General features: G+C 38.2%; 1 protein-coding gene across 3 annotated transcripts in view; it reads left to right on the forward strand.

The window, feature by feature from the left end:
• The window catches only part of TMX1 (thioredoxin related transmembrane protein 1), a 112,456-nt gene that overhangs the window by 29,518 nt on the left and 70,087 nt on the right, over positions 1 to 12,851 (forward strand). Inside the window, exon 9 of one of the 3 annotated variants that reach the window (XM_057542167.1) lies at positions 4,405 to 4,420. The exons of the other annotated variants lie outside the window; for them this stretch is intronic. Within the exon in view, the coding sequence (XP_057398150.1) occupies position 4,405 (1 nt within the window). The 3' untranslated portion in view covers positions 4,406 to 4,420. Of the gene's footprint in view, positions 1 to 4,404; positions 4,421 to 12,851 lie in introns of those variants that run through there. 3 annotated transcript variants of the gene reach the window in all.

The following is a 12,851-nucleotide window of genomic DNA, read 5'->3' on the forward strand; positions in this document are numbered from 1 at the left end:
GACCCTAAAACAAAATCTGCAGAAGCCTTCACTAAGTTAGATGCTGTAGCTATTGCCCTTACCAGGGCAGTAGGTTTTGCCACTAGGTCAAGAAGAAGATTGTAGTAAGCCTTTGGCCCCCAGTGATTCCCATGAAATTAAGTCAGAACATTAAAAGCTTGTACAGATTACTCCCATACAAATAGGCAGAGAGATTTATAGTAACTAGGAATACCTAGAGTGAGACATTGTTGAAGAGCTCAACTTTGCTGTTGTAGCACAAAGACAGCTTTGGACCCTCTGTAAATCAACGAATGGAACTATGTTCCAATAACATAATATTTACAAAACAGGTGGTGATATATGGACCTTTTCTTTTATTGAAGAATATGGTCCCTTAATATTTATTCTGGTTACTGATATATTTGGAGTTCTTTCTACCATCTTATTTTGTGCTTTGTGTCTTGATTTTTATATACATATTGTCTCCTTTCTTTTGGACTGACAGAGATTTAACAATTTGTTAAAGAAATTCCATCTTTCTCCTTCATTGAAAATGATGCTATTTTAATTTTTTTGTGGTTCTAACAAGCATGTTTAACTTAACAACTTCAAAATGTAATCACTATTTTTGCCCATCTCTCAATATATATGCTATAATTTTTAGTTTTAGTTCTCTATCTTTAACCCCACAATTTAGATAGTACTATTTTGTTGCTGTCTTATACAATGTTAATTTCTATTTTCCCATATAGTTTTCATTTATTTTGCTCACCATTGGATTTTGTGTCATGTACCATGATTTTGGGCCCATTTTACTTCCTCCTGGAGTAGTAGGTCTTCTGAATTTTAGAAGCCAGTTATTAGAATAATTTTTTAAAGGTGATGTCTTTTTTCCTCTGACTGCATATATGATCTGCCTTTTGTTGTTCTGTTGTGTCTATGTGTGTATCTCTTTATTTAAGATTTTTGGGATTCATCTGAATTCTTGAATCTGAGGATCTGTGCATTTTATCATTTTTGGAAATTTTTCAGCTGTTATGTCTTTAAATATTGACTCATCCCTATATTATCTATTAGCTCCTTCTGACAGTCTTATTAGAGCTATGTTAAACATTCTCCCTCTGTTCTCAATATCTATCAAATTCCCTTTTAAATTTTTTATCTCTTTATTATTCTTTCCTCCATTCTGAATAATTTTTTCAGAACTATCTCCAATAGTAATTCTTTCTTTATTCATGTCTAATCTTCTATTTCATCTCTTCATTGAGTTTCTAAATTCAATTATATATTTTAAATTTCTAGGCACTGTACTAATGAAATCTTGTTATTTTAAATACTATCTTTTAAATATAGTCAATATAATTATTTTCAGTCATTGTGAGTCTGATGTAGTTGTTTGTGTTCTGTTGAGTGTCAGTCGTGTATGCTAATTTGTTTCCTTCTGTGCCTAAGAATTTTTGATCTTAAGGTCATATTTACTTTATCTGTAAATCCTTGGAGGCCTGGCTTTAAGGTATTTTCCTCTAGGATTTTCATTTATTTCTGCCAGTCACTTGTGGTGTCTTAAAGTAAATGCTCACCATGGAGTTTTTCACACGTGAAGGTGGTACAGATTTTGTCTTTGTGTGCAGGGCCACCTTGTGGATAGAAACTCCCAGAGAAGACTTTTCCTTTCCCCCAGATCTAAGGTAAAACAGGCACATTTTCTTATGATGTCTGTGTTTATCTTATGTCTGAAGGAGTTACTGGCAAATTTCACCTCATCTGACCTGTCATCCCAGGCTTTTTCTCCGGTGCCCCTGTTTTTATAAAGACCAAAAAGCTGGAAATCAAATCTACCAATGGTGGGCAGAAGCTTCAGTGGTAGCTGTTAGGTCTTGACCTTAGCTGTCTCATTGGATTCAAGTTTTTGCTTCATGTTTGGCCTGTGGAGAGTTTCTCCTTAAATGCCCAGCCATAAATTTAAAGAGACTTAAAAAAACATTTATCTAGACCTTTTAGGTGTCTGTCTTAGGAGTTTTTCTCGAGTTATCCACTTCACTAAATTGCCTAAGGCAGAAGTACTCTCCTATTCTTTTTTGTATTGTGGATTTACACTTAAAAAAAAAAAATCTCCTTGCCATCACTTCAGCACTGTTTTGAGAAAATTAAAGATTAACAGAAATGTTTTATTGTGGAAGATCATTTAACTATTACATTTGGGACCTTATTTATGCTGAAGCATAGGGGTGACTTCACAAACACAGAATTGAGTTTAAATTTATAGGTGAGTCCTGAAATTGTGTGATGCTTTTGTTCCTCCCTTTTATTGTCAAATATTGTTATTAAATCAGTTGGGTTTGACAGATGAATGTATGTATCTAAGGGTATGTTCCTGCATCATTTCACTCAGTTAGGCTGTGCTAACTGATAGTTTCAAATGATAAATTCTACTCATTTTAGTGAAATTTAAAAATGATACAAAGTAGATATCACAAAGTTATAAATATGACTTTTACTTCTGGATATACTTTCCATTATGTTAGTTCTTTATTAAATTTATAAAGGCCAGAGAATGACCTTTCATGAGGCAGAAGAGAAATTGTAGAGAAAATACTTGAGAGTTATTGCATTAAGATCTTATTTAGATAAAAATCTATGTTTTGCCGCAGAGGACAAAATAGTTAATTAACTTGGTAAAGATAAATTTTCTCTCTCCTTGAAGAAGGCACATTTGTAGTTAGCTTTGTGCCTGAGGTTGGATTGACTCAGCAACAAATTGTCAATCATTACTGTAAAATGCAAATCTCATTTATTTGGATAGAAATTAATAGAGCAGGGGGTTCTGAACTTGTGATCTGGACTTCAGAAGGTTTGAGATCCCCTGAAATTATGTAGTTTTGCACATATATTTATATTCATGCATTTTCTTTGGGCCAACCAACCCCCTCCTTGACCCTCACATCCCCTTGGTACATTTGTGCAGTGCAAGCTGTATAACTGTGTGGGGTGGTTAGATTTCCTAAAAGCTTGCATCCCATAGTTTGAGAAATGGAAAAAGATGAATGAAAGCAACATGATTTGATATACTGAGGAAAACTTGTTTCATGGGGATGGGATTTAGAAACTTAAAAGTCATCCTCATCAGGTGTGTTAAATATGGAGATAACAAGAGTAAACTCTTAGAGTCAAACGTTATCATTTATTTTTAAAATTAAGGTATAGTTAATTTACAGTGTTGTGTTAGTTTCAAGTCTACAGCAAACTTCCCTGTGTTATACAGTGTGGGTCCTTGTTGTTTACCTATTTTATATATAGTAATGTATATATAAAATAGGTAAACTCCTAATTTTTTTATTAGGATGTATAACTAATATATAATACACATGATTTTTTATTCGTTTGTGTGTGTGTTTACCACACCTGGGAGAAGCCATTCATGCCAGGAGAAGTAGCTCTCTTGCAAATCTTCCAAAACCTTGCTGGATTTCTTGACTAGGTTTAAAATACACTATATTTAGTAGCTGACTATTTTCCAGCTGAAATTTCAGACTGGCAAGGAACATGGGTACTGGCTAACCAGAGTCTTAGTTCACAATTCCTATATTTTCTTCTTAAAGGAAGTAGCTAATACATCTTTTAAAGAAAACAAACTAATGTATTACCATAAATAAAGGAAACACAAGGAGAAAAGAGCAACAAAAGTTTTGTATGCCAAACATAAAATAATGTGATTGTGGTTACCATAAACTGATACGTAGCTGTTTTGTTAAAAATTGTTTCAAGTATCGATAGCACTGAATTTATTTTTTATTAAAAAGCTGAATGTAAATTTTGCTAAGTTATATTTCTTTTAGTCTCCTCTGCCTTTTTTGTTCCTTGTATAAATAAACCAAATATTTCCTATCTGGTATTTCACAAAAGAAATCTCTCCCTTAAAAAAAAATGTAGGGCTTCCCTGGTGGCGCAGTGGTTAAGAATCCACCTGCCAATGCAGGGGACACGGGTTCCATCCCTGGTCTGGGAAGATCCCACATGCCACAGAGCAACTAAGCCCGTGTGCCACAACTGCTGAAGCCTGTGTGCCACACCTACTGAAGCCCGGGCACCTAGAGCCTGTGCTCCACAACTAGAGAAGCCACTGCAATGAGAAGCCTGCGCACCGCAATGAAGAGTAGCCCCTGCTCGCCGCAACTAGAGAAAGCCCGCGTGCAGCAACGAAGACCGAACGCAGCCAAAAAAAAAAAAAAAAAAAAAAAATGTAGGCCTTACACTTCATGTAAACAAGCCAGAAATACATCTTTTTCCTTCCCAGGTCAAAATGTTCTCATTTTTTTTATCTTTGCTGGCTAATAATGGACTTCTTTAAGAGCTCATGTACTTAAGAAGTTGTTGAGCAGTGCTGATGAAGTCTTTTGACGGTCTTGTTTTCCATGTGGCAAGAAGAAAACCCATCTTGAGCTGGTTCCTGAGTTGACTCTCCATGGATGAGGAATGCCCTCTGCTTATTCTGTCACTCTCTCAAAGAGTTATTACTCCTTCAGGGATCACTTCACAACCTACCTCCATCTGGAACAGGTTGTTCACTGGGTAGAATTCTCATTTGCGGATATCTTTATGGCTATTTTATGTACTTGGTAATATACTCCCACTGATTGATATCTATTTCATATTTGTGTCTGCAACTTACACTTAAAGGCAAGCCTGTATCTTTTTCTTAGCTTGTGTCTCTGCCATCCCTTCCTTCACATTCCCTTCCCACCCTGCTCTCCCTGCCCCCCAAAAGCAGAGCCTAGGACAGAGACTGGTGAGCAAGTAATTTGTTTGGACGTGATCCCATTGAGCAAGGGTAAGGAATCAGGGGAATTGAACAGGGAGGGAGGAAAAACTAATACAGTGATAGATTATTAAGTTGTCCGTACCTATGGGTGATTGGTGCTCAGTATTGATGGGATATTCTTTTAAATGTGTCTCAGAACTGTTTGCCTGGGGAACAAAAGGAGAGAGCATTTATCCATTGGTTTCTGCCTCCTGTTGGCTAAGGCTGGCCATGCAAGTGTAAACTCCAAAAGGTGGGACCAAAGGATGTACATCGGTGCCTAAGAGGTGTCCATTAAAATTTCGTGAAACTAATAGGCCCCAGCTCAATTCTGAGCACATAGTATGCATCTAGTGACTACTTGGTTATATTTCTGAAAATATGGAAATAGCACAAATAGCTCATTATTATTCTTATTTCCCCAAATCTGCTAAATGGCAAATAGGCTCTATTTTATTTTATGATGTTTTAAACAAAGTATGGTTCTGCTGATGTTTTCTCTAGTGTCCAACATTCTTCCTACAGAATTTACACCAATAACTGCAGAGGGATTTAAGCTCAGTAATTATAAAAAGGTATTACACATGTAATAACCTCAGAAATGTGTCACATGGACATGTTTTCACTTCACAGAAACACTTCTTAATCCTTTAAAAAGCTTTCTAATTTGAAATAAGTGTAGACTTACAGAAAAGACGTGCAAAAATAATACAGAGAGTTCCCATATGCCCTTCACCAGCTTTCTCTCATGTGTATACTTATTCAACAGAAAAATCAGGAAATAAACATTGATGCTCTACTATCAACCAATCTATAAACCTTATTCACATTCAACAGTGTTCCCACTAACGTTGAAGAAATCCTTCTTCTGGTCCCAGATTTAATCCAGGATCACGTACTGCATTTAGTTGTCATGTCTCTGTTATCTCTCTAATATTCTTTGTCTTTCATGACCTTGACACTTTTGGGGAGTACTGATCAGTTGTTTTGTAGAATATCCCTCGTTTGGGTTTGTCTGATGATTTCTCATGATTAGACTGAGATGATGCATTTTTTGGTAAGAATACTGGAGAAGTTATGCTGTGCCCTTCTCAGTGCATCCCATCAGGGGTACGTGATGTCACCATGTCTTATTACTGGTGATGTTCACTTTGACAAGTTGATTAGGATGCTGTATGCCAGGTTTCTGTGCTGTAAGGTGACTGTTTTTTCCCTTTGTAATCATTAAGTGTCTTGCAGGGAGATACTTTGAGACTACGCAAAAATCCTGTTTCTCATAATACTTTTGTCTGCTAATTTTACCATCCATTGATGGTTCTTCTATGCAACAGTTATTAGGTATGGTGTTTGCCTAACCCTGATTTTCTATTTCCATCATTCCTTCCACATTTATTAATTGGAATGCTGATTTATTTTATCAGTTTTGGACTCATGGGTATAATCCATCACTATCATTATATATATTGTTGCTCAGATATCAAAATGTGTGTTGTTCCTGCCTTAGCTCCTTCCATTTGGCTCCTGCATCCTTTCAGCATGCCCCTATCATTTTTTGAGCACTTCCTTATTTTCTGGCACCAGAAGATGTTCCAGGTGCATCTTCTATTTTTCCTGTCCCAGGCTTGGAACCTACCATTTCTCCAAGGAGCTTTGGTTCCATTTATTGGAGAATGGTATTTGGAAACCAAGATCTTGGAGCGAGGTGTGCTCATTGCTTCTAGGCCCTCTCAGAGGATAGAGCTAGGAAATATATGTATGTATATTAACCCATGCACACACACACATTTAAATCTATTTTTATAGCTTTCCATCTGTACAAATATTAAAAACTATGAATTCATATTGACACCTCCAATTCCAGTCCAGTACTATAGGATTCATTCCAGCCCCTTACCCCCTCTTCCTTATTTGTAATGTCTTTCTTTGATAATGAGAAACCTGGCTCCCATAATCCGTAATATATTTACTTGTTTGTTCACAACCAGTATTCACAAATTTACTAAGTAGAGTACAATATTTGTACACATTTCTTTTTGTCTTTGCTTCTTTTTGTAGTAGATCGTCAAAATACTGCTTCTTAGGATAGCTCTTCCTTTTCCCACCTCTTTCATATGGGAACATTATTCATCTGTAATCCAGTTAAGTTTATTTGTTACTGTTTATTCCATTTTGGGTTCTCCCCACCTCCTAGTTTATTGCAATCATTTATTTATTTTTTGGGTATGTGAAGCATTACATTGTTTTAAGTATCAGAGTTATTTAAAACAAAGTACACTCAGAATATTTCCACTCCCTCCCATCACTACCGTGTTTCTCTTTCCCCATTTTTTTCTGCCCTGTTCCCACTCACTGTAGGTAACCAATCTCATTAATTTAAGGTTTATCCTTTTGGCATTTCATTTGTACAAATGAATATTTGTACAATCATTTGTATACAAATGAATATATATAGAATATTATATATGTGAATATTCAATATATATATTCATATCCCCTTCTGCCTTATATGAAAGGTAGCATACTATAAATACTCTTTCATTTTGCTTTTTAAATTTAATGTGTCCTGGAAAAAAATCATTCCATATAATTTCACAGAGATCTTTCTTCTTTTTTATAGCTGCTTAGTACTCCATTGTGTGGATGTATCATAGTTTATCCATAGGAGAATTTAGCCACTCTCCAATGTATGTCACTGAGATAAGTTGCTTCTAATATTTTGCAGTTACACTGTTGCAGTGAATAACCTTGTAAATATTCATTTTGTATTATTGGAGATTTATCTTCAGAGTAGATTCCTAAAAGTGGAATCGCTGGGGCAAAAGTTAAATATATCTGTAGTTTTTGTTAAGTATTGTCCAATTTCCTTCTAGAAGAGTTATACCAATCTTCATTCCCACCAGCAACGAGCCTTGCCAACAGAATGTATTACCATACTTTATAATTTTTACCAGTCTGATAGATAAAAAATGGTATTTCAGTGTTGTTTTAATTTAATTTCTCTAACTTTTTTTTCCATATATTTAAGAGCTGTTTTTTATTTTTTGGGTGAATTGTCCTTTCTTCCTTGATTTTTAAGAGTTCTTTACATATTAGGGGTATGTCTGTTACAAATATTTTCTCCCATTTTGTCAGTTGTCTTTCACCCGTGCTTATGCTTTGTATTTATTTTTATGTGGTCAGATTATCTATCTTTTCTTTTATTGCCTCTATATTTCAGGTCTTTGTCTCTACACTGAGACTGAAGAGGAATTTACTCATTTTTTTCTAGTACTTGTATAGTTTTATTTTTTGCACTTAGATATCTGATACATTTAGAGTTTATTCTTTTGTATGGGATGAAATACAGAGCTAACTTTACCTTTTTTTTTTTTTTCTAAATGGCTACCCATTTGTCCTGACACCATTAATTAAAAAGCCCATCTTTGCCTCAGTGCATTGAGATGTCACATTTATCGTATAATAAATTGCATGGAATCACCTTTAAATATTCATTTTTGTTCTTTTTGTCCTTTGTCATGGTGTGGCTTGTCTTATGCTGTCTATTCATTGCCTGTAGCCACAGATAGCATTCCAGATTGGTGTTTGTACTTCTGAAAGTATAGTTAATTATTGCAACAATAATCTTGAAAGCTAGAGAAATGTACCCTCTGGCTTTGTATTTATAAAACACTGTTACCCAAATTGAACCCAAAGCTATGAGACATTGCTCCTTCTGTCCAAATGTTATCAGTATCTGTTATATTGTAAAATCGTTAGGCTGAAATGAAGCTTTCTAAAATTACTCTCAGTGCTACTTTGGAACCACTGTCTTGAAACCTTGAAGAATAGCCTAATGAGCACTGGCTTTATTAAGGTTCGTTGTCTTTGGCTCCTTGACTTGTTTTCTTAATTCAGCTGCTGGATCTAGCTAAACAAATTGTAATACTGCAATTACTGCCAGAGTACAGTCGTTAGAATTACAAGGTCATTTAACTTTTGGGTGCACCTGCATCTGGAGTCCAGAGTTGCCTGGCAACAATGATATCCTTGTTCAAATACAGAAAACCTGGAACAAAGTCCAGACATTGTTCTTCCAGAATGACTTTAACATTGATGTGAGGAATAATGCCATCCTACAGATTCCTCCTGTTTTCAAAATAAACAATGAGCAGTTTGGAGAAATATATTAGTGAAGGCTGATGCAAAAGTATATATTTTCCCCATCTTCTAAGGCCCATCTTGTGTATTTGATTGGTACTGTAGGTCTGGCTTTGCTTACAAAGCACCCCAAATTCTTGGGCTTCAGATTTCAGAGTATGTGGAAAGTGCCAGAAAGCCAGTGGAATTTTAATTTCTTGCATTTCTTTGTTTTGTCCTTTTATTTTAATACTGACTTATTTTAAAGTGAAGAAGAAAGGTGCAGTGAAAATTGAAGCCACAGCTTCTAGCAATACAATGATTTTTTTTTCTTTTACACACATGTTATTCATGACCTTGACCTCCAGAGGGAGCAAGAGGGTTATAGTTAAGTAGTAATAATTCCTGAAAAAGAGCTCTTCTGTCTCCTTTTCTCTCCTCCTCTCCTCTCCCTCCCCTCTCTTCCTCTTTTCTCTTCTCTCTGTCTTTCTCTTCCACCCTACATTTTGAAGAATCATGTCCTCTTCACCATTTTCTATTTTCCTGGTTCCTTTTTTGACATTCCGCTAGGTTTCCCTAAACCCTTATTAAGCGTATCTGTCTTCTAGTTGTCAGACTTCCATTCCCTGATGGTGGAGGAGATCTCTTACTGTTTCAGAAGAGTGATTCTATGGGAATCCAGAAGGAAATGTGTTTCAGCAGGTGGGCCTATTTCTTTGGAAATAGTACTAGTCCTTTCACCCCCATCCTTCCACTCTGCCTCTTCTTATTTAGTTAGAAGGGCCTATGAATTCTTTTCCCCCCCGTTCCTATCCAACAACAAAAATGTCTGAGTGTATGTTGGAAAACTTGAATAGAGACCTCAGCCTCTGGGTGACTTCTGGATGAAAAGTTGTCCACAACCAGCTCCTTTTTGAGAAAAAAGTCCGGAAGGAGTGCTTCGTTTCTTGTTCATCTCCTGCTTGCATAGGGCATTTGCTCCGTGATGATAGGCCCCAAATAAGTATTTGTTTCTTTCTCTGGGATATAAGTCTGTACAAAATGGATGACCTAGTTCCAATGTATATATGCTCTCTCTCCTCTGTGGTTATCACTAAAATCAAATGGGTTTGTGCTGCCTGCACCTTAAATGTTATGCTGCATCTGAGAGCTTGCCTTGAGGTAGGTTTGGATTGGGTCAGGATTTCTGCTTGTCCTGACATGGCATGGCCTATAGAAGCTTCCAGCCCTGGTATAGTCATGCCTGGACCGAGCCTTTCTTTATCCGAGTGTTGAGCTTTAGGTGCCATCTGTATGTTGCTGACTCCCAAATTTTTATCATCATCTCTGACCTCCCTTCTGCGTGGCCTGTTCCACATTATCACTTGGATGTCTAAATGGAATTTCAAATTTACTAGGTGCAAAACAGCATCCTTGACTTATCCCACCCCAAACCTGTTTCTTCCCCAGCATTCTCCATTCCAGAGAAACTGACCACCATCTGTCTATTACTCACGTAGGAGTCATTCTGGGTTTCCCATTTTCTTCACCCCTACCATCTAATCCATCAGCCAATTCTATTAGTTCTCCTGCTGAAATATTTTCTATACCTGCCTACTTTTCTCTCCCTTTCCTGCTCTCTACTCCACTTCCACCAGGTAGCAAGCTGTACTTATCTCTCAGCTAGACCATTAAGATAGTGTGCTTCCTAACAATGTAAGGTGTAATGATGGCAATAGTTTTGAAAAATTTAATGTGCTTTTCTCTTTTTCCTGACTATACCTGCTCAGAGGAGAAAAAAGAATGGAAACTGAAAGAAAGAGTTAAGATTTGGCTTCTGACATTTAAAAATCGGGTTCTACAGAAGGACAATGGGCTTGAAAGCTAGTCTTTGCAGGGAGAGAAAGGATTTTATAAATGTTTCTAGTTCCTATTTACATAGCAGGGGTCAGGACTGCAAGATGAGATGATAAATTTCTCCCATAACATGCAGAATGTTTATACTCTTCACCGTTAATGCTGAGTGATAAGGCTGGAGTTCAGAAGATGGGGCTATGATGATGAAGCTTGTGCTTCTGCCCCCCAAAAAAATTTTGGAGAAGGAAGACAGAAGGGAGACAGACAGAGGAAGCAGTTGGTCATTTAGGGATTCTGATCATCCCTCAAGACTGCAGCCCAGAGAGAGGAGGTCTGTTCAATAGCTGGAGGATACAGAGGACAGGGGGGCTCCTTCCTGGCTTCTAGTCTGGGACCCTGGGAAGAGTCACCTGGAGGGTCCGGGAGGGGCCTTCTTGACCAACCTGGAGAGTGACCACATGAAAATAAATCCAGAGATGTGGACAGGGAAATGAGGGTCTAACTGGTTTCCCCAGTCCTTCCTCTGTTCTCCCAAGGCATGAATGCGGAGTTGAGAGTCAGCAGGGCCGACATGGGGACCTTGAGTCACTCAGAGGGGCCTGTAATGCCAGTGGGAGCTGAGGTGACATGAGTCAGTCAGACACCGAGCTGAAAGGGAGGTCAGACCAAGATGTACAGCAGCTGCAGCCTCAGCCATAGGCCCTAATGACCCCATTGCAGGCCATTGACAAGGGGGGACAAGGGACATTGCTGGGGAGCCAGAGGGCCTTGCATGCTTTTGAGGACTCTTTCCCCCAAATCCACAAGGTCATGGATTCTGGAGGGATTCTGTCCCGCCATGCACGGTCCTGAGGACAGGGGTGGTGCCTAAATCTAGAGACTAAACGTGTCCAACCAAAGAAGCTGAGTTCTGTCTAAAAGGAAGTTTATTTATTGTTTTTTTCCTTTTTTTTAAATTGAAGTGTAGTTGATTTACAATGTTGTGCCAGTCTCTGTTGTACAGCACAGTGACTCAGTTATACACATAGAGACATTCTTTTTTTTTTTTCTTAGTGATTTATGCTTTTATGCACATTTATTTTGTCTCCTAGTCATCAAAAAAAAAAAAAAAAACCACACCTTTTTCCTAGTTTACCTGACTTTCTCATTATACCTTACTTTGAGGACAAGCAATATTTAGAACAGATACATTCCCTGCAAATGGGAGACATTCTTTTTTAATATTCTTTTCCATTATGGTTTATCCCAGGAGATTGGATGTAGTTCCCTGTGCTATACAGTAGGACCTTGTTTATCCATTCTAAATGTAATCGTTTGCATCTACCAACCCCAAACTCCCGGTCCATCCCTCTCCCTCCCCTAAAAAGGAACTTCAAATGATTGTGTTGGTCTAAAGTTTATCACTCGGCTCCTTTTGCTTTCCTGTCATGGGTAGGAACTGGTGAGCAAGACTAGATCAGCTCAAGACCAAGTGGAAGTCTAATTTCTGTGCACATTTGCGTTCTGGGGTTAGTTGGTTGCAACCCTGCTATGCTGGTTGCTTCCTGTTCCTCCCCTCCTCCCACCACACACACACCGCTCCTGCAGTTCCTACCCCACACAGCAGGTAGAGCAGGCCTTCAAAGTGTGAGAATCGGATCCTATCTCCCATCCAGACCATCCCAAGGCCTCCTGTTGGGCACAGAATGAAGTACCAGCACCTCAACATGGCATACAAGGCCCCGCATGATCTGGCCTGTCTTCCTCCCTGCCCTCCTCCTCTATCTTGTCCACTAAGCTCCAGCCCCATGGCCCTTCTGTTCCTTGAACAAGCTATGCTCTTTCCCGTCTCAAGCCTTTGCCCTTGCTGTTTGTGCTGATGCCTTCCACTTACCCTTCCACACCCAATTTCCGTGCTTTCCCACCGTGTTCTGTGCCCCAGCAGGCTGACTGTGTGAACTGCATCAATGGACACTCTCACCTTCTGGTTTCCTATTGGAATTGGCCAATGGGAAGCACTAGCAGAATATCAGAGAGAGGGAAGGAGGAGATGGGTTTTTTTAGGGTATTTATTCCCCCTGCTCCTTTCTGGCTCGGTCCCTGGGGATTGGCTGTATATCTTTACCAAGGGCCATGGCTC

This window comes from Balaenoptera acutorostrata, chromosome 3 (genome assembly GCF_949987535.1).
Source record: "Balaenoptera acutorostrata chromosome 3, mBalAcu1.1, whole genome shotgun sequence".
NCBI lineage: Eukaryota > Metazoa > Chordata > Mammalia > Artiodactyla > Balaenopteridae > Balaenoptera > Balaenoptera acutorostrata.